At 39.2% G+C, this 21886-nt stretch overlaps 1 protein-coding gene across 1 annotated transcript; it reads left to right on the top strand.

Annotated features, from left to right (window-relative positions):
* The first annotated feature begins 1071 nt into the window (after positions 1–1071).
* On the top strand, positions 1072–21341 carry jak3 (Janus kinase 3 (a protein tyrosine kinase, leukocyte)). The gene is made up of 24 exons (XM_022210603.2): positions 1072–1157; positions 3802–4008; positions 4226–4343; positions 8163–8280; positions 9650–9795; positions 10057–10360; positions 10574–10696; positions 10820–10977; positions 11546–11657; positions 12364–12544; positions 12986–13110; positions 13402–13533; positions 13647–13734; positions 14096–14220; positions 14514–14652; positions 14883–15034; positions 17175–17325; positions 17818–17945; positions 18228–18417; positions 18751–18875; positions 19437–19609; positions 19968–20085; positions 20172–20285; positions 20446–21341. The coding sequence occupies exons 2-24, from the start codon at positions 3804–3806 to the stop codon at positions 20563–20565; spliced, it is 3345 nt and encodes a 1114-aa protein (XP_022066295.1). The 5' UTR covers positions 1072–1157; positions 3802–3803; the 3' UTR covers positions 20566–21341.
* The last annotated feature ends 545 nt before the right edge of the window (positions 21342–21886 follow it).

Below are 21886 nucleotides of genomic sequence, written 5' to 3'. Positions count from 1 at the left end.
GCACAAATGTTTAGCCAGACTGTCATTCACTACCTGCCCTGAAAATACATGGAAAATTAAAAAGCACATCAGAAGGGAACAGAAATTAAACATGTCAGTAAAGGCGTGACAAATCCTCTCTGTGGTTTTCGTGCAGCCATGTCGCCAACCACCGAGGCAAAAGACCTGATGTTTCCAGGTTTTCCACACGACGCTTCTGATTGTGATGGGTCTTGATGCGCCTTCAATGTGACGCAAACATTCACATGGATTGAAGAATGAACTGATTTAGTGGTCAAAAGGTCACAAAGCTTTTTTTTTTGCCTCTATCTCATTAATTCATGCCCTAATTATAATCAAATTTCACACAAAAGTCTTCAAGGATAAAGTGATGAAGTGATGATGACATGTTGTCTACAAAAACCCTCTTCTGGCCAATATTCAACATTATAACTCTAATACAGAAGGCGATATAAACTGCAACTTGGCGGAGACAAAAAACCAGGAGGTAGCACTTCAAGAGCTACAGCTATAACAGGAAACCTTACCGCTGAACAGAAAACCACACGTGTCAGCTGGTTTTCTTTTCCTGTTGATCTCTGTACGGAACCTCGTCTGCGACAGAGCAACAGTCATTTAATCCAATGATAACATTAAGAAGAATCACATGAGAACCACTGCAGCACTGAAAGTTGCCCAGAGCAGTTTGGTTGATTGTAGGAAAGTGATAGATTTATTTATTTATTTATTTTTAGCAATTCCAAGGATATGTGTCTGATTTGTCTAATTGTGTGTTCAAAGTTTGAAGAGAGTTTGGAGGTGATGCCTTTAAATTTATTGCATCAGAAGCTGCGGAGGATTTCACTTTAATTTTTATTTGATAGTAAAATGATGCAAAGCAAGGACTTAAGTCAGAAATTGCTCTGGAACAGTTTGATGTTAAAGACAGCCCATAATATCAAAAATGTTGAGCGAATGAAGATAATTTTTGTTTGTAAATGGAATTATTTGGGTCCTCAAAATATATGACGAAAGTTTTTTTTGACAGAGATGACTGTTGATGCGTCAACATCTGCTTCTCTGAATCAGGAAGTCCTCTAAGCTTCCTGTCAACTCTCACTGAGCACAAACGCAGGAACAAATTATGAAATGAGGACTTCTGCCGTACACATGTAAAGGTAACAGTCCAACCAGTGCCTTCAGTAACACATAGTACTTATCTTAACTGCTAAAACTGTAAGTAGAAAGGCGTTTTTATGAAGTAGCTGCTCAGAAATGTCAGAGTTTTGTTTTATATTTATATAAGCCACATTTAATAACAGAGTGTTTGTTCTGTTCTAGCTTTGCCTATAGCCTTTTGACTTCTCTTCATCTACGACAGGCTGTGACAGAAAGTACATGTTCCCAAACTATGTCACTAAGGATTACATTCACACTGTAATGGATTATAGTGATTTATTTGTTATTTCTGCTTTGTTTACATTACTCAATTGTCAAGTAATCACATCAATGTTGTGGTCAACATAACCTACAGTAAGTGAAGTATTTAAAAACTAGCAATGTCATATATTATTATGCGGTGTATTTGTCGTTAACATTGAGCTAAATGCTCTTCCTGGTTTGTCTACAGCAGAACATGGCGAACAGTTTCATTCGGTATAGTGGGAATTCCCACAAATGTTGATTTGACAATTGAAAAGGTCATCAAGTATTAATTTACATGGACAGATTAGTTATTTGGAATTCAAGGGGGGAAACGTGTGCATAGCATGAAATGACTTCTCTTTCCCGTCACTCTCAAAGATAAACAGTGTCGCCACAGGTATTTAGTCCAGACAGAACTGATCACTTATAAGTCAGGGTAGAATAAGAACCATGTCTATTTTGTTTTTAAATACAAGTCTATATAATATTACTTACTTATTACTTCAATAAAATGTTTATACAATACGAATGCTGAAGTAAACATATTTATAGCATCATTACATCCAAAGACACTGCAACTGAAATTATGTAAATTTCTTTAAAGGGTCATCTGTGCCCTCGATCCAGAGAGGAAGCCCCCAGGAGGCTCATTATTCAGTCATGAAATTTACTTTAAATTCACATTTTGATGTTGCTCTGATTTCAACTGTAACATAAATGTTGTATAACACATCATGAAATGTTTTGATCATTTTTGAAATGGTTTGATTAAACCTAGTTTACACCGATGACATTATAAATGTCATGTTCACATATCAGTTTGTACATTTTTTTTTAGAAAATAAGGAATAAAATGTTGTAATTTAATTTACAGGTAAATGCAGTTAAAGTTCCTGTAGATTACAGTATGTGTATGCAGTATTATTATTTTAAAATTCTGTTGCAGTATTAAACAATAAACCTCATATTCTACTGTAGAGTACTGGAATAACACAGTCCAACAATGAGGATAATTGATTATTCCAAATTAGCCCGTAGGTGTGAGTGTGATTGTTTGTCCTGTTTTAAGTCGCTGTTTTATTTTTAAATTATTCTGTTGTTTTTCACTTTGAAAAACTTCAAAACCCCAAAGAGATAAATGACAGTAAATTCTTGTCTATAGATCTTGAGATGTTATTCCTGTGATTCCCATCAGTCTCTCAGCTGCAAAGGCAACTTCATGTGCTGCGTCTGACTTCTTTCTTTGCCACCATTTTAATCTTCCACATTGTCTTTTTCATGAAAGTTAGGATAACCTCTCTGCTAATCACAGCTGCATCCTCTGAAGATGAAGATTCAGGCCCAAGTAGAGCTGGTAGCTATAATCTGACTCCTGAGCCTGTACAATGTTGGAGCTGCTTAAACCACCTAGATCAGGGGTGTCAAACTCAGTTCCTGGAGGGCCACTATCCTGCATGTTTTAGATGTTTCCCTCTTCCAACACACCTGATTCAAATGATCAGCTTATCATCAAGCTCAGCAGAAGCCTGATAACGAGCTGATCATTTGAATCAGCTGTGTTGGAAGAGGGAAACATCTAAAACATGCAGGATAGTGGCCCTCCAGGAACTGAGTTTGACACTCCTGACCTAGATTCTCAAAACTAGAATAAGGGTTTTATGGGATTTTTGAATCAGGATGTGATGCACAAAAACAGGATGCTTCCCAAACGTGTTCATAACCAGGATACTCATGTCCATAAAACCACACTTACCTACAGATAACGGTAAACATTACAGTGGTGGAACACACCCTGTAACAGTAACACTCTGATTCTAGGTCATGTTGTGATTGACTAAATGTATTTTGGTATAGTTTCTCATAAACTCTCAGGACAGATAATGATTCACTCAGTCACGTTTCCTTATCTAAACAGGTGCAGCCAGTGCGACAGCTACAAAAACAGGATGAATCCAATTCAGAAAATCCTCAACTCAATGAAAACTTCCCTGTTGAGACTTAGAATATAGAGAGTACTACTATCACAATTCATGTCTGTAAAAAGTTTAATTAAGGTCTATGATTTGTCAATAAAATATGCACTGCTGGTTTTACTGAAGTTTTTCCTTAGGTTGTAGATGTCAATATAGCTTCTGCACTGAGATTTGGAAACAAGAAAATGAGACAGAGGTTTGCTTTCCCAAAAAGAAAGAAAAAATGAAGACTTTCCTGGTTAGTCACAACTTACTCAAACCAGCAGAATGATTATTTTTTATCAGTTATAGTCAACATGAGGTCTGGTATTTGATAGTAGCACATTTCCAATTGTTCTGTCCGTATTTTAATATATTCAAGCAAAACCAGATCATGCTGCTCTAAATATGTTTATTGATGTTTAGCTATTGATTGTACTCTCAGACATGTCCATGGATCTCAGTGAGGAAGAGTCAACTCCTCTGGTGATCAGAGACCGAGGAGGCAGCCAGAGGTCCAGTTCAAGCTCAGCCTCCACATTGCAAGTCCACCTCTACTTCTTCCCTGGAACAAAGGAGGCAACAACAATACACATTTCATCTGGACAGATATCTGCTGAGAACGTCTGCATCCAAGCAGGGAAAAAATGTGGTAAGACTTCAATGACGAATCACAGGCTGAATACTGTGCAGTGTCAAAGAATATAGTATGGTACTTTTAGTCTAAATATTGGCATTTCCTCTGTTTATTTCCAAATATTTTCCTACAACTCTGTACTGGTTTACTATAAGGACATTTTTGGTTCTTTTTGATTCATCCAAAGCTAATTGTGTCATATCATGATGTTGGTTTTTATTTCTGTCTCCAGGAATCTTACCAGTATACCAAAGTCTATTTGGTTTGGCATCTGCTGACCTCTCATTTTGGTATCCTCCATCACACATGTTTGACCCAGATGAAAACTTACAAGTTCACTTTAGAGTAAGGTAGGCGGACCTTCATCAAGCATCAACATTCACATAAGCAGTGGCAGCTGGTGGTGAAATTTGTTGGGTGGGCTAACAAATGTATAATACGGATTAAATGGTTAACACAGCTGCAAAAGCAGCATCACCTATGATACGCACAATTACAGTGCCTATCATAAGTATTCACCCCCTTTGATGGTTTATCCTTTTATTGCGTTCATAAATCAATCATGGGCAATAAAATTTGGCTGTCTTAACACAAAAAATTATTGGGAAAAAAACTCTTTAATGTCAAAGTGAAAACTGATTTCTATAAAGTAATGTTAATGAAAGAAAATTATATAAATAAAAATTATTCACCCCCTTTTTAATTTAATGGTCTAATTCAATAGAGGTCCATCAAATTGTTGCCAATAGTCTCACAATTAGTGAAATGAAGATCACCTGAGTGGTGTGGGTGTGTTTCAAGTGATTGAGTTGTAAAACACCTGTGTCTGAAGGGTCCAGAGAGTGGTTGATCAGTATTCCTGGCTACCATTACACCATGAAGACAGAAGAACACTCTAAGCAACTCAGGGAAAGGGTTATTGAGAAGTGCAATTCAGGGGATGGTTACAAAAAAAATTCCAAGGCACTGAACATCCCCCGGAGTTCAGTGAAATCAATTATCAAGAAATGGAAGTGTGTGTGTGAATCTGCCTAGATCAGGCCGCCCTCGTAAACTGAGTGACCGTGCGAGTAGGAGACTAGTGAGAGGAGCCACCAAGACCCCTACAACTACTCTGAAGGAGTTACAAGCTTCAGCTGCTGAGATGGGAGAGACTGTGCATGTAGCAACTGCTGCCCGGGTTCTTCACCGGTCAAAGCTTTATGGGAGAGTGGCAATGAGAAAGCCACTGTTGAAGAAAAGTCATATTAGATCTCAACTAGAGTTTGCCAAAAAGCACGTGGAAGACTCCATGGTCAAGTGGAAGAAGATTCTTTGGTCTGATGAGACCAAAATTGAGCTTTTTGGCCATCAGACAAGACGTCATGTTTGGCGGAAACCAAACACTGCACATCACCAAAAACACACCATCCCCACTGTGAAGCATGGTGGTGGCAGTATTATGCTGTGGGGATGTTTCTCAGCAACTGGACCTGGAAGGCTTGTAAAGATAGAGGGCAGAATGAATGCTGCAAAATACACTGAAATCCTGGGGGACAATCTTTTTCAGTCTGCAAGAGAACTACGTCTTGGGAGAAGATTTATTTTCCAGCAAGACAATGATCCAAAACATACTGCAAAAGCTACACAGGAATAGTTAAAAAAAAGAACCAGGTAAATGTTCTGGAGTGGCCGAGTCAAAGCCCAGACCTCAATCCTATAGAGAATTTGTGGCTGGACTTGAAAAGGGCTGTTCATGCCTGATACCCACGCAACCTGACAGAGCTTGAGCAGTTTTGCAAAGAAGAATGGAACAAAATTGCAGTGGGCAGATGTGCAAGACTGATTGAGACCTATCCACACAGACTCACTGCTGTGATTGCAGCCAAAGGTGCATCTACTAAATACTGACTTGAAGGGGGTGAATAATTATGCAAACAATTATTTTCATTTTTATAATTTTCTTTCATTAACATTACTTTATAGACATCTGTTTTCACTTTGACATTAAAGAGTTTTTTCCAATACATTTTTTTGTTAAAAAAGTTAAATTTTATTGCCCATGATTGATTTATGAAAGCAATAAAAGGCTTAAACATCAAAGAGGGTGAATACTTATGATAGGCACTGTACATCAGTTACAGGTACACTATACTTTTTTAGTGCTCTACATCAACACTCTCTCTCACTCACTCACTCTCTCACTCTCTCTCACTCACTCACTCTCTCACTCTCTCACACACACACACACACACACACACACACACACACACACACACACACACACACACACACACACACACACACACACTTACCCTAACTTTAACCCTAACCAAAACAATGCCTGACCCTAAAGAAATGTTTTTGCACTTTTACATTTTTTCAGTAACAACAACATGGCCAAGAAAACACTGTTTAAACTTGTGGGGACCGAAATGAGGTCCCCACAAGTGACCTTGTTTTCGGTTTTCCTACAGTTGTGGGGACATTTGGTCCCCACAAGTATAGCCAGCACCTGAGCACACACACACACACACACACACACACACACACACACACACACACACACACACACACACACACACACACACACACACCACTACAAAACGTGTTACAACTGCAACAACTGCGCACAGATAGCCTGCTGCAACTGTCTTATTACAACTGTTTGGCAACATGCAGTGCAAAACATGCCTTCAGTACAACAGATGACCTCAGCAAAAACAAGGTGTCACAGTCCTTTAACAGGTCAACATGGGCCTACCTTATTTGAAAAGAAGCTCATATTGACGGCCGATGTGATCCCAGTCTCTTAACTTCCAGTTTTTCTTCCAAAGACATTGAGGAAAATGGACATGAAAGCAAATAATCCACCTTGTTCATGCTAACAGCCGCCATACCTTAACCTTTTCTCGCTGCGTCAAAGGCCTGTGGGCTGACTGAAGTTAGCCCAAATGATCAGTAAATCACAGGGGCGGGACATGACACCTGTCAATCACTTACAGAACGAAATGAATGAAAGCCACCGCTGTGCTAACTCACTGCTATTGGTCAAAAGTCAGTGGCCTGTGGGCTACCTGAAGTTAGCCCAAACGATCAGCAAATCACGGGGGCGGGACATGACACCTGTCAGTCACTTACAAGAACGAAATAAATGAAAGCTGACTGTATCTACTGGGGCTGTAAAAAATAAGCCCATTTAGAGATATTCTATGTTTTTCTTTTGACTGATTGGTGCTGTTGCTACCTTTGTTTTCACCTAAACTTAAAACAATCTGTTGTAAGTTATTTGAAAAAAAAAATTCTCATCTTTTTGTGTTGGCCTGGGAGGGCTTAGCCCTGTTAGCCCATTTATACCAGCCGTCTCTGCACATAAGAAAGTTGTACACGTTAATGTCAGACCTGGATTCAGGTCAATAAATTAAATGGTAAAAACAAATCAGGAAAAACAACCAGACAGAAAGAAGATAAATAAATCTAACACATTTATTATAGTCGTTTTCAAAAGAGAAAGTCACTCTTGCTTGACCTGTTTAGCTAGTGTTATAGAGCAAATGAAAAATAGAAAGCGTAAATCGTATACTTTACTGATGCTTCTTGCAGCAACTCCTAATATCTTATTTATTGTATATTAAGGCTTTCAAAATGTCTTCTGTAAGCACATAAATTGCATATAGAATGGCATTAGAATGTATCACTAATGCTGCTCATTCATTCTGACAGAATCATGAAAGTTCTGACTCAAAGTGATGTTCACGCTGCATCCACATCACTTGAATTACATCAGCCGTGTTGGATGACGTTTTTGATGAATGTAAGAGAACTGACTGTAATTTGTCTCAGCTGTGCCTTTTTTCTAATTCTCGTGCTCATAAATGCATTTCTTCTAAGATGCGGTAATGTCAGATAACATCACTGACAAGAAATGAAAAGTTACTGAAAGTACGATGCAACAGATACAACAGGCCCACTGCCTCTGAGTACGAGATATTTTGGGCTAGAAAGGAAACTTTACTGATCAGGAAGCTACAATACATGATGCCGCTGGTCACCATCTTGTCATAGAATATTGAAATATTACTTTAGCTTTAGGCTAATTTTTGTCTTGAACCACAGGCTGGTGGCAAATGCTTTTTCTGTCAAAAACACACAAACACTGATTATGATATTCCATTTCTTTCTGTGTGAAGGTTTTTCTTTGGAAACTGGTTTGAACAGGGACCCAGAACATCGTGTCGCTACAGTCTGACCAGAGACAGAGTCAACCCAGTGCTTGACTACAGTGTCATTGATTATCTTTTTGCTCAGGTGAGGTACAAAACGTAGCGACTCACAAAGCCAAATCATTTTATGTCAAATATTTTACTTTGAGACTTTCATCTTGCAGGGTGGGTGTCTCGGTCTTTAAGCAGCTCCTTCAGCAGCAGACTGAGACATCCACCCTGCAAGAAGGAGCGCTATCAGAGGTCATTCATTCCATCTGTTGTAAGACTTTATAACATCAGCACCACTGGCTGATATTAAATAAACTGAACTATATTATATCATCTCAAACCATGGTAAAATCTGTACAATTCCTTGCACTGCTGGCATTTTCTGCACTTTTACATTTATTCCACAAGCCACTTTTTGCTGATGTAATTTATTTATAGTGTAGTAATACTCTATTTATTCATTTTTCATCCTTCATTCTTGTATATATTGTATGTATTATTGTTATAATTATTATCTTTACTGTACACATGGTTAGTACTGCTCTGACAGATTTTTGCTGCTGTAACAATGGAAATTTACCCTGACGTGGGGAATAATAAAAGATTATCTTATCTTATCATCATCAGTGCAACAAGTCAGGCGATGAATGAAAGCAAAACATTCTACACACTGTCGTCATTCAAGTACAAAATAAGTAACTCCTTACTTCTAGTGAGACGGACTTCTACTATGAGGTTCTTCAGTTTAATTCCTCAGAAAAATCTGATTACCTCTGCCAAGGAGGTTATGTGACACCCGGCGTTTGTGTGTCCGTCTGTCCGTCCGTCTGTCTGTCTGTCTGTTAGCAAGATAACTTAAAAACGCCTGGGCAGATTCATATGAAATTTTGAGGGGATGTAGACTATGGTAAGAGGAAGAGCTGATTTAATTTTGGTGGCAATCCGGAAAGGATCCTGGATTCTGGATCACTTTGAATTTTTTTAGTATGTTTTAGTATGTGGTCCAAAATAGGACAAAAACATCATAGGTTAGTATGTCGTCCAACAAATTGGAGCAAGGTGTCCAGATAGCTCAGCTGGTTAAGAAGGTGATTCATAAACAGAACTGTGCCAGAGATGCAGGTTTGATTCCAGCTCATGATCCTTTACTGCATGGGTTTCCTGTTTTCCTCTCTATCCTTGGCGGAGGTCTGCACTCTCTGAGTGCTTTTCTCGTTTATCCATAAGATGGTCTGATAGCCTCCTTGACTGTACATTAGTTCTCTCAGAGTAAATGGAGCTAACAATAGACTTGTCTTCACATACAACACAAACACTAATTTATTACCACAAATGGTTTTGTTACTCTGTAGTGGTCTGGTTGTGGACTAAGTAAAGATGTAACACAATTCATAGCCCAAAACAACTGGATGCATTATCTATGTTTAAGACTATGTCACTGACTTAAGTTCTTTGGTTCTTAGTTGCGAAGTGACTTCATTGGCAGTGAGGCGGGACTAGCTCCACCTTTGAGTGCCCAGGAGGAATGTCTCGGCCTCGCAGTGCTGGACTTGTGGAGGATGGCTAAAGAGCGGCATCAGAGTGTACGAGAGGTCTGCAGGACTGTCAGGTATAGCTGCACAAGGCTTCCTTTCAACTTTCATATACGCTTGTAAATTGTATTCATCTGAAGATTTGAGTGTGAGAAGTTGCATTTACCATATCTGCCATGTCATCTCATGCAGGTAACAAACTAGCCTTCACCAGTTCATAGTTAAACAAAAAGGAAGTCTACAATTTAAATTTGACTCTTTCAGAAATAGAATGACTTTGCTGCACTTCTTGAAAACTGTGTTGTATGTGCTATAGTTTGCAATCTCTTCCTCTTCAGCTACAAGTCTTGCCTTCCCAAGTCCCATCGCCACGACATCCAGAAACGAAACCGCCTGGATCGTTATCGAATCCGAAACACCCTCAAGCACTTCCTAAGGAAGCTTGGTGACTGCTCAATAGATGAGTGCAGCTTGAAGCTGAAGTACCTGATCGAACTAGCTGGCATTGAGCCCTCTCTGGGAAGCGAAACCTTCCAAGTGAATCACACTTCTTCCCACTCCATGTCAACATTCTCTTTTGTGCGGGTCACTGGAGAAACTGGAATTCAAACCAGTGGAAGCTGTCATTCTGTTGGTGCCCTGGTAAGAGCAAGTTAAGTTTAAACTACGAGTGGTGTATGGAGAGAATCTGAACTACCTGACTTATGGTTTTTCTTGTTGTTGTAAAATTCTCGGAGCTTTGTGTTTCTGATGGTCCTCCACTGTGTTTGTATGCCAAAGGGAACTCTACATCATTCACTGCTGTGTTTTTGAGTGAAGAGATGCTGAAAAGCCATACATATTCTGCTTTTTCAGGAGTGGCACACCTTTTGTGATTTCCAGGAAATCATTGACATCGGGATAAGGAGGGTCTGCCATGAGCAGGTTCTTCAAGACAGCAGGATGGTGACAATAACGCGAAAGGACGACAAATGCTTTGTAAAAAACTCATTTTACATTCATTGTTTATTTTTCATATTTACTGAAAACATTATTTCCATCTATATTGGTTTGTTTTGATGTAAATGATGTACGCCAATTCATTCTTAAACTGAATCACAGGAGGCCAAGTTCCAGACTCTCAAAGAAGCACTTTCGTTTGTGTCACTTGTTGATGGCTACTTCAGACTGACCACAGACTCAAGTCACTTCTTCTGCCAAGACATCGCACCGCCAAGTATTCTGGAACAAATCAACAACCACTGTCATGGCCCGATCACGTGAGTCACTTTGTACGACCTTGAGACTTGAAACTTGAAACTATTTGTCATATCAAGCGAAAATTTCACAAGTGTCTTTATAAATATCCATATTATATTAAAAAGACCAAGCAAATCGGAGAAAGTCAAGAAGAAATTGTTCTGTAAATTTGGAGATTTCAGATGGATTGACCCTTAATTGTCTACACACTGTCTGTAGTTTATTCTAGATTAAACTGATCCTGACTACATTCTTGTCATAATAGTTATGACAGTAATCTAATCTGCTGGGGATTAATACATTGAGCAGTTTTTTTGGGCAGATTATGACTGATTGTTCTCAGTTTTGAAATGCTTTTAACAAGATAGAAATTTCTCTTTGTGTTAACAGTGATGTGAGGCTGGAACTTCAGATTGACCGCAATAACAACATTCATGTTTCTTACATGCTCATTGCATTTTAGAAAATAAAACAAGACAGTATTATCTACACAATCTCCCGCTTTTATGCTTTTTGTCTTCCTACCAGAATTTCATTTTTTTGTATGATTGAGATTTTAATTTTTTGTATTGTATTTTGTTTAATCAGATCAGAGTTTGCAGTACACAAGTTGAAAAAGTCAGGATATAAAGGTGGCACCTTCCTTCTACGACAGAGTCCCAAGTACTACGACAATTTTTTCCTCACTGTTTGTGTTCAGGTAAAGATAGAAATAATACCTATTTACAAGATATTTTGTAATAATTTACGAGTCCTGTTTGTGTCTTCTGTGTGTCCTTGGCCTAATGACAAGAAAGATACTTTGATGCCCTCTAGTCATAATATTAGCACCAGCTTAGTGCGAAGTAGCTAACATGCACCTAAATGACCAGGGTGTACAATATAGTGGCATCTAGTGGTGAGTTTGTAGATTACAACTCTTCCTTTAAAGCATGTCAGAGTACCTGCTTCGATTTGGGTGTAAAACATATAAGGCCCTTTCTAGAGACAATGTTTTGGTTTGTCTGCTCTATGCTACTGTAGAAACATGGCGGCTCAACATGTTGGGCTACGTGAAAGATTCTACATCTCTTCTGTTGATATGACGATGACTCTAAACTAATGTCAAACAGTGATTCAGTTACAAGCAAAATTACAAGGGTGATCTGTAAATCAGGCCTCTGGCTGTAAATGCATCTCTATGCAGATGATGCCCTATTCTTTTCCTAACATCATTTCCAAATTGAAATTAAGGGAAACACCTTCACCCTCTCCAAGATGAGGAGCTGGAGCTTGCAAATAGTCCAAGAAGTATCTGTTCACCCACATATGCCCAACATAATTGCTATGTAACTTATATCAAGATTAAAATGTGTGAATACTGTATTTTAAAGTTTGACCAAAAAAACCTCCTCTTATTTCTGCAGACCCCACTTGGACTTGATTATAAAGACTGTCTCATCATAAAGAATGAGAACTACAGTCTTCCTGGTGTCCACAAATCATTTTCCAGTCTAAGAGAGCTCACTAGTTATTACCAACACAACAAGCTGCTGCTGGCTGAAGTACCGGTCAAGTTGGCTCGCTGCTGTCCACCCCGACCCAAAGGTACTTTTACCGAGCCATGGATATGGTGATATTATCACACACACAACACCACACAACAGAGTGAGCTATGGTTATAGTTGTGTGCACAGAACAAAGACAAAATCCACATCTACTTTCATTAAGAAAGCTTCAAGTACCGCTCTGACTTGCCTCCTATATCTTGCTTGATTGTCTGTGTTTGCATGTTTTAACTGTCAAAACACATTAAAGTTGCTATGTAAATAAAGTTATTATTACTATTATTATCTATATGTTGCAGTTATATTCTGTATAGCATCAAGAACACAGGAAAATTTGATCCAAGAATACATGTATCATAAATATACTCAGTTACTCATTATTAATGTTGTATCAAGTCAATAGCTCAGTATTAGTATGTGCATCTTTATACAGTCTGTTGAAAATGTGTAACTGTGATCTTGTTATCTTTTTTTCCTGAAGAGCTCACAAATCTGATCATCATACGCAGCAGCAGCTCCGTAGAAGGTCAGGGTTCTCCGGCACCTGAAAGGAACAAATTCAGTCACATCCAGTTCCACATGATCAAATATAACGACCTGAAGTGGGTAAGTGTGTCGACATGACATCAGCTATATCACACCCTGTTTAAAGAGTCTCTAAGTTTTCCTCTAGTTTTTTTTTTTTTTTTATAGCACTCCCTTTTATTCTTCATTCCCATTAGCACAATAAATTCTACCATTATTGCGGATACTATTATGACTTTTTCTGTTAAAATACTGTCATAGCAACAAATTCTGCTGCTACAGCTGCTCCATTGACACTGTTCTTCAGAGTTAAAATGTTATCCATGATGGAGGAAACCTCATTATAGTGTCTGTATGTAATTTCCACATAAGGACGAAAGCCTCGGACAGGGCTCCTTTACTCGAATTTTTAAAGGCTACAAAATTGATATTCGTGATGGAGAGAAACACATGACTGAAGTTCTACTGAAAGAGCTGGATGCTGTTCATAAGAACTGCTGGGAGGTGGGTGTTTACAGTGATGGCAGTATTTTTATTTGCTAATTACTTGCAGATTTAACAAATATATGTCACCATAAAACAACATGCTGTTTTATTTTACCTTTTCTTTTCCTCAGTCATTGTTTGAAGCAGCCAGCTTGATGAGCCAGATTTCACACAAACACCTGCTACTCGTTTATGGTGTTAGTGTTCATGGAGTGAAAAGTAAGTTCAGTAATTTGATAATATGTGAAAAGTTATTTAAGAAACAATTTCACTGTTAGGTCAGTGTAGAGATGAATATCTAATTGTATATGGCTAAGTTTTTTCTCATTTTTAAAGCATTTTGTGAAATTCGGTGCATTTGCAAAGATCAGTGAACCAAATTAATACACTGTTGAACCCATTTAAGGAGTTCATAAATGAATTCAAGCAAACCCCACATCATTTTCTTCATGTTGAGCAAATTAGCTCACAGAAAATCCTCATGTGACCCAGGTCAGTCCCTGTTCTGCGGGTGAGCATTTTCAGACGTGTGTTTGGTTTGAAGTGCAGCTGTAGAAACAAACCTCGCTGTGCCTTACAGACATCATGGTGCAGGAGTTTGTCAAGTACGGGGCCCTCGACCTTTACTTGAAAAGAGGCAGATCTGTGTCGGTGAGCTGGAAACTTGACGTTGCCAAACAGCTCGCATCTGCCCTCAACTTTCTGGTGAGGAAAACTTCCTGATGTAGAAATGAGAAAAATACAGTTTTACAGCAGGATTGACTGGATAAACTATCATTTATTTCATGTGTGCTTGAACCATTAAAATGCCGGATTTGATGTGCTATCTTTCCTTGTTATTGTCAGAATGAAAGTGACAATGACTGAAGATTTGTCGTGACCATTTATTATAAAGACACAAATATTCTTCTGCCCTTGATGATATTTTTTCTGCTAGGTTTGGGTTTGCCAGATTGGCACTATATTTGGATCTATATTAGCTTCTAACTGTCTTGCAGGAAGAGAAAAACATTGTTCATGGAAATATTTGTGCCAAAAACCTGCTGCTGGCCAGAGAAGGCGACCCCTCTCAGGGCACATCTCCTTTCATCAAGCTGAGCGATCCGGGAATCAGTGTGGCCATGCTGGGCAAGGATGGTAAAGAAGAGAGTGTTTTCTAATCTCCCTCTAATAATGAAATCACATATATAATAAGATGAGTGCAAAATTAAAGATACATGACAAAAAAGGCTTGTTTTTGTCCGGGACTGTAAAAGTTACTAGACTGAAAAGCTGAATTTGTTTCTTAACTGGTGCTGCATTCAAATGTTTAACTAAACAGACAAATAGAGAATCCAGTGGGGTAAATGAAGATGCTTTTTCTTCAGTCATCCTGGACAGGATCCCCTGGGTGGCCCCCGAGTTGCTGGAGGCTCCAGATGATCTGACCCTGGAGTGTGATAAGTGGAGCTTTGGTGCCACATTGTGGGAGATCTTCAACAATGGAAACTCCCCGCTGCGAGGCTGGAACCTGGATGAGGTACACCAAACAACACTCTGATCACACAGGACAGCAGTGGAGATGTAGCTTACATGTAGTTTAAGGTTTAGGAAGGCTCTAAACTTGTGTTGTCTGAGTTAAAGTTGCATGACTGATCAAACTCTATGACTGTCGGACAGAAGCTGTAGTTTATCCCTTGTGTTGTCTGCAGGTCAAAAATGGCCCAGCCACTATGTTTAACAGCATAGAAAACTTTAAATGACCTTGTTTCAACTTGAAATCTGATGACTTTTCCATGCTGTATACTGTACACTTCCATTTTACAGTCTACAGTACACTGTTGTTTTCCTTCAAAAATGCATTTTAAGCTACTTTCTGTACATTTCTGGTTCTTTCTTAAGATATAGAAGTACTATCTCTTGCTAAACAAATGTTTACACCTATGCAGTACTTGTAGCAGCAGTAATAGTGATAATAAACCTCAACTTTAGTAAAAAAAACAGTTCTAATGTGTGATGCAATCAAAATGAATGATGTCCCCTGATTAAATACAGTCTTTCTGCCTTCTGAAGAGGGAAAAAACAGACATTCACAAAGTGTGTGATGCAGGACAGGTTGTTTTTTCATGTAAAATTTGATTTTTGTTTGAAAATTCAGTTAAGCTGTTCTATGTTTGAGGCACAGTGGAGGTGGGTCATTTTTATCCCCCTCCAGCCGTAGGCACGGAGGGGGATATTGGCGTGGGCACGTCCGTCCGTATGTCCGTACGTCCGTACGTCCACATTTCGTTTCCGGAGCATATCTCAGAAACTACTTGAGAGATTTCATTCATATTGCACCCAGGCCATCTCTATATAGTATAGATGTGCCTTATGGGGTGCATGACCTTGACCTGATTTTCAAGGTCATAGTGAGGCACTTCAAATATTTTTTGGTTTCCGGAGCATATCTCAGAAACTAGTTGAGGGATTTCATTCATATTGCGCACACTAAGCCTGTTAGTAATGTAGATGTGCCTTTTGGGGTGCATGACCTTGACCTGATTTTCAAGGTCATTGTGATGCACTTCAAATATTTTTTGATTCTTTTTCTGGAGCATATGTCAGAAACTACCTGAAGTATTTCATGCATATTGCCCCAACGCCACCTGTGCATAATGTCAACCCGGTCTCACGGGGATTCGTGAAACTGTCATGTAAGTTTTAGTTTCGGTTTCGTGCGCACCAACACGATTTCGTTATGTTTTTCGTGCCGCTCACCACGAAATGTTTTTCGCTGTGGTAATCACATCTGAAAGTGGTTTATACCGGCGGATTCATGACGATCTAAGCTGTCCATCGGCGTATACTGCTTGTGTGATTGCGTTTGCGGCCGCCGGCCGCCGGACATTCTTGAAATTCCTATGCAAATTGGTAAGTGTACCACTTAGGGTTATGGTTAGGGTTCTGTTTAGGAACGATGTCATGCAAAATATAGCGTTGGATTCGCCACGGTTTTACATTAAAAATATAATATACACATTCTTTTGAAATACGTTCTGAGTGGCACGAAAAGTCCGCCGTTTAAAATACATTGGTGCGCATTTCGTGGTGAGCGGCACGAAAAACATGACGAAATCGTGTTGGTGCGCACGAAACCGAAACTAAAACTTACGTGACAGTTTCACGAATCCTCGTGTGATCGGGCTGATAATGTAGATCTGCCTTTTTTGGTGCATGACCTTGACCTGATTGTTTTTATTGTAGTGAAGATGTATCATTTTGTAGGTGTATCGTCCAGGATATATTATTATTTCTTGCACTTAGAGGCACTATATATAAGGTGGGGAATGTTTTAAGCGAAGCTTGTTTATTTAACCCTGAGAACAACACGAGGGTTAAACTGTGTCTGTGGGTTGACCTGAAAATGTTCACTATGTCCTGCAGAAAACCTTTCCACTCCTAGAGAGGTTTCTTATGTTTAAGTTCTTAAAGGTTGGTACAGAACTGATCGATCCCGCCCATCACTCTATTCATGTCTAAAATTTTAAATCCTTATCAAGTATGTATGTTATCTTGAAATCAACATGGTGAAAAGGAGCAATACTGTATATTTGTTATTATCTCTTCTTCACATAATTTTTGGTGGATTAGAATAAACCTCATGCATAATTAATAGGAGCACTGGTGTTTTTCTGTAGAAGCGGACGTTTTATGAGAGCTTCCAGCAGCTGCCTCCGTCCCAGTGGACAGAGCTGGCGGACCTGATCAGTCAGTGTATGGACTACCAGGCCGCCGTCAGACCTTCCTGTCGCAGTATCATCCGTCAGCTCAACAGCCTCATCACTTCAGGTAATGATGCATTTTATATCGTGCTGGTTATCAGCACAGCCTGTTTAAATCACACACCTGAAGATTTTCCTTCTTGAATTGGCCCACATTCAACTTTTGTGATCAGTTGTAATCCTGAGAAAAATGACAGATGTTAGTATATTATTATGTATTGGTATAAATGCATATAACATAAAAAATGTTATGATCAAAGAAGTTCATGCTTGAACTTTTTGCTGCACAAAATCTCTTGGTGCTTTAGTACAAAACAGCACACACTCTGATATCACAAGCCAAAAACAGCCTGTCTGCATGTCAGCACTGCAAAACATATACTACATAATATATCATTAAATAAAACTATGTAATACTGCAAAGTTTCTCATTATTTTCAGCAGAGAAGGAGTTCTTAAAGACCTATAATTTTCGTTTTTCAACAACACCAGTGCGTGTGTGGGCAGGCATCGTATATAATCAAATGTTGTCCCTGCTGATATTTCTCATTTACTGCAGACTATGTGATCCTTCATGCCACTGAGCCGGTCACTCAGAGTCCCGTCTGCAGAGTCCTCAGTCCTGCTCAGCACGACCAGACATTGCTGGAGGAGAGACACTTGCGCTACATTTCCCCACTGGGCAAAGTGAGTGTGAAGCAGCATGCAACTCTAAATGGAGCTACCTTCTATTTACTAATGGATGTTAAGCAGTTGATTGATATTTGTACAGATTTGACTCAGTCAGATTAGAGCTATCTGATATTGTGGAAGAGTGACAGGATGACATAATGATTAAAGAACTTCATATATTAAAGTTAGCTCACAGAATCTTCCTCTCATGTGTCCTGGAATATGCGACATATGTTCAGGTTTGGTTTAGAAGTTTGAGGGTTTCACTGACAACTGTTTAACTCCAAACTTTTCCAGGGGAACTTTGGCTGTGTTGAACTTTGTCGCTACGACCCGCTGGGCGACAACACCGGCGAGCTGGTGGCCGTGAAGAAGCTGCAGCCCAACAAGCAGTCGACCCTGGAGGACTTCCAAAAGGAGGTCAACACCCTGAGCGTTTTATACTGCGACTACATCGTCAAATACAGAGGAGTCTGCTACAGCATGGGTACAAAAACACACACATACACCATGGTAGCAAAACACACGATGGTCAACTTCATTAAAAGAACACAAGAGTGAGGTTCTCTGGACTGTAAAACCGTCAAATCTCATGTTACCTTTAGATAAACAACACAGCTTTGATTAAGTTCTTATTGTGTATTATAATTCATCGTTAATTTCAAAAACATGCTGGAGGCCACATGACCTCCTCTCTAATGACCGCACTGTCGTTGGCTGAATTTCTCGATCTGAAGTGACTGAGTTCAATAGATGAGTGACGGCTGTGTGTCTGTAGTCTGCTGACTAATTGCAGTGTGTAATATTTGCTCTGTCACAGGTCGCCTCAGCATGAGTTTAGTGATGGAGTACCTCCCTTATGGCAGCCTCATTGGCTACTTGGAGAATAACCGACACAACATCAACACCAGGAAGATGCTGCTTTTTGCTTCTCAGATCTGTAAGGTAAGAGTCAAATATACAAGCTCAGATGTCAAAAACTCTGTGGAGTACAGTTTCATATTTTTTGCAACACATCTGCATGATTATCAACTCCACATGCTGTGGCTTTGAGGCTTTAATTTTTTCAGTGAAACCAAATAAAAGCATATTTTGAACTGGCATTTTCCCCTCACGAAAAAGTCAGACAAGAATCTTCTTGAAAGCTAAATTTAAAGGTTTTGAATGCAGAAAATGCTGTATACATGTAACCCTACAGGATTTATAATTATTTATGAGAAACCCAGCTGGATTGTAGACTTATTGACATCCTCCTTGAAAAGCATCTTATTACTGCTCTAATCACACCAACAGGAAGTAGTAAATTCTAGTGTGTTTTGCTTAATAATGTACATTAAAGACAGCTCTTAACAGGGTGACCATTAATCTTATCGTTTGCCTCTGAAAGTCAGCTTTTCATTTTCACTGTCTAGATATTCCCGATTCCAACAAAAAAGAAAAAAAATGAAAGGACATGACAAAATAACAGACACTTGAGTCATTTCCTGCCTTTTCTACTGTTCTCAGGGGATGGAGTACCTGCAGACTCTGCGTTATGTCCACCGAGACCTCGCAGCCAGAAATATCCTCGTGGCCAGTGAGTCGCTGGTGAAGATCGCTGATTTTGGGTTGACCAAAGTTATTCCTTGCAACAAGGAGTACTACCGCGTCACACAGCCGGGAGAGAGCCCCATCTTCTGGTAGATTTCCTTTAGTTTCAAAGCTGCAATTCAAATCAAAGCGTCAAAGAGCCACAGCGATGTTAGCAGTCGTTGTGGAAGGTTATGAAGAGGCATGCAGAAATACACCAGGAAGGGCATATTTCAAATTGTCAAAGCTTTCAAAGTAGTGATTTGCGTATTTTGAAAGAAGTGTCGCTCATAAAAGCCAAACTAGAAAATAATCACAAAACCGAAGATGATTTTTTCCCCTCTTCTATACAAATTAAAATAAAAAGTCAGAGGTTGAAGTACACCTGCTTTCAGTCACAGCTCAAGCATCTGTAAAGAACAGTGATCCTGCAACTGTGCATCATTTCACGCGGTTCTTTTGTTTCAGGTACGCTCCAGAGTCCATCAGTGAGTCCAGATTCTCCCACAAATCAGACGTCTGGAGTTTCGGTGTGGTTCTTCATGAGCTCTTCTCCTATTGTGACGTGAACTATAATCCAAAAAGAGTGAGGACATTTTTGCATTTTGTCAATATGTTTGAACAGCATTTAAGTTTAATTTTGAAATACCAACAATGGTTGTTTTGTTCCAGCTATACATGCAGATGATCGGACACAGCGTGCAGGGTACGACCGTCTCAATGCATCTGACAGATATGCTAAAGAACGAGCGGAGGCTGCCAGCTCCTCCAAACTGTCCACCAAAGGTACATTTGTTTCCTCCTCACATACGAATACTGTAAATCAGTGAGACCTTTGGTGAAATGACTGTCTGCCTCATATTAGTGTTCCTTAAATTTAAGAATCAGACATGACACTCAGAGCAGGGACCTGCTTTTGCTCATGTTCTCCTCTCTGTACCACCAGGTGTTCAGTCTGATGAAGCAGTGTTGGGCCTACAGCTTCGATGAGCGCCCGTGTTTCTCCAACCTGGGAGACCAAATTGAGACTATCATGCAGGATGAAAGAGAAAACCTGAAAGGCTGAGAAGCAGCTTTGTTGTGCCTCACAGTTGAACTCATTTCAAATTTCAGAGGTGATTCCACACCACATATCCAATCATGGAAGCATGTGTGTTCTGACTCATTACTTACTGACAGATAAAAAAAGAGTAATTTTATGTTTTCTATAATCTACTTCCTAAAAGCTCAGATCCGAGTCGTGTATTGTACATTACATTACAGACTTTTTCAGAGCCATTACGAGAATCCCACCTGCTTAGATGAGTTGTTTTTCAAAAGTAAAACGTTTAACCCGGCCAGATTCTGTGCAGAAAATGCAGATGAAAAACAGAAATTTTTCTCACTTCTTCTCTTATCTCTTCTTACTCTCCTTTCCAGTGTGAAAATATGTTTTGATTTAACCAGGACAACTTGTAATTCTCGTTTTTTCAGTCACGTATATACAAACATAATATTTATAACAGAATAGGGGACAAGCTCAGTGGTCTGTAAATGCTCAAGTCTGACATTTCTACATATGCTGCAGAAGACTTTGAATTATTTGTGATTATCATATCAACAACTTTTGTCATGCTAGAAACATGACCAAAAAAAACACAGGTTGACTCAGGGAATGTGAGCTCAGTTGCTCTTATATTGCTTTTGATTACATTTATTGTGTGTGAAAGGTTCAAAGAATTACAAAAACTGAAAAATTCCTTTAAGCTTTTTGCTTCAAAAACACATATTTTGGATTTAATATTTTGTTGGGTGCATTCAAAGTGTAGTAATCTGTTGTAATAAAGCATTTGTTGTATTTTGCATTCTTTCAGTGCATCTATTTTTACAAGGTGCAAAGTAAATCACCGTTCTAGCTGCAGTTTATAGAAGCTTGTGAAATTATCAAATAATTACAAATTCATTCTCTTGATTCAAAAATGTGAGACATATATTGTTAGACAAGCAGTTTCTTTATGAAGATCAAACATGACGAAATTATAACGTTTTGAAAAGCAGCACCTTGAAGCTCCTTTGACGTCAGTAACCAGATGTGTCCACAAGAGGGAGCTGCAGTTCATTATTCCACAGAGAAACCACTAAGACACTCAGTATGTACTTTAGTATCACTGCCTTAAATAGTTTTACTCCAACAACTCAAATGTTTCTTTGGATTTGACATCACTGTGGGACTCAGTCTGTGTTCAGGAAGGAAACACAGGAACAAAACAGGCAGGGAGAGTCCAGAGCTGAAGCAGGTCAGGGCAGAGTGTGGCTGGCATGGAGCCAGCAGGGACAATGGACCAGCAAAGAATGGTGAGATGAGCCAGGCTTTAACTGGTGCTGATTGGCGATCTGGTACAGCTGTG

This window comes from Acanthochromis polyacanthus, chromosome 4 (assembly GCF_021347895.1).
Source record: "Acanthochromis polyacanthus isolate Apoly-LR-REF ecotype Palm Island chromosome 4, KAUST_Apoly_ChrSc, whole genome shotgun sequence".
In the NCBI taxonomy this organism is placed as follows: Eukaryota; Metazoa; Chordata; class Actinopteri; family Pomacentridae; genus Acanthochromis; species Acanthochromis polyacanthus.
This window is presented reverse-complemented; position numbering and strand designations above follow the sequence as displayed.

Excerpts from the sequence above, each read along its gene's own strand:
- jak3 (XM_022210603.2), top strand. The coding sequence starts at position 3,804 with ATGTCCATGGATCTCAGTGAGGAAGAGTCAACTCCTCTGGTGATCAGA. Across the intron at positions 20,086-20,171 it reads TGAACTATAATCCAAAAAGA|CTATACATGCAGATGATCGG; the intron begins GTGAGGACATTT and ends GTTTTGTTCCAG. Across the intron at positions 20,286-20,445 it reads CTCCAAACTGTCCACCAAAG|GTGTTCAGTCTGATGAAGCA; the intron begins GTACATTTGTTT and ends CTGTACCACCAG.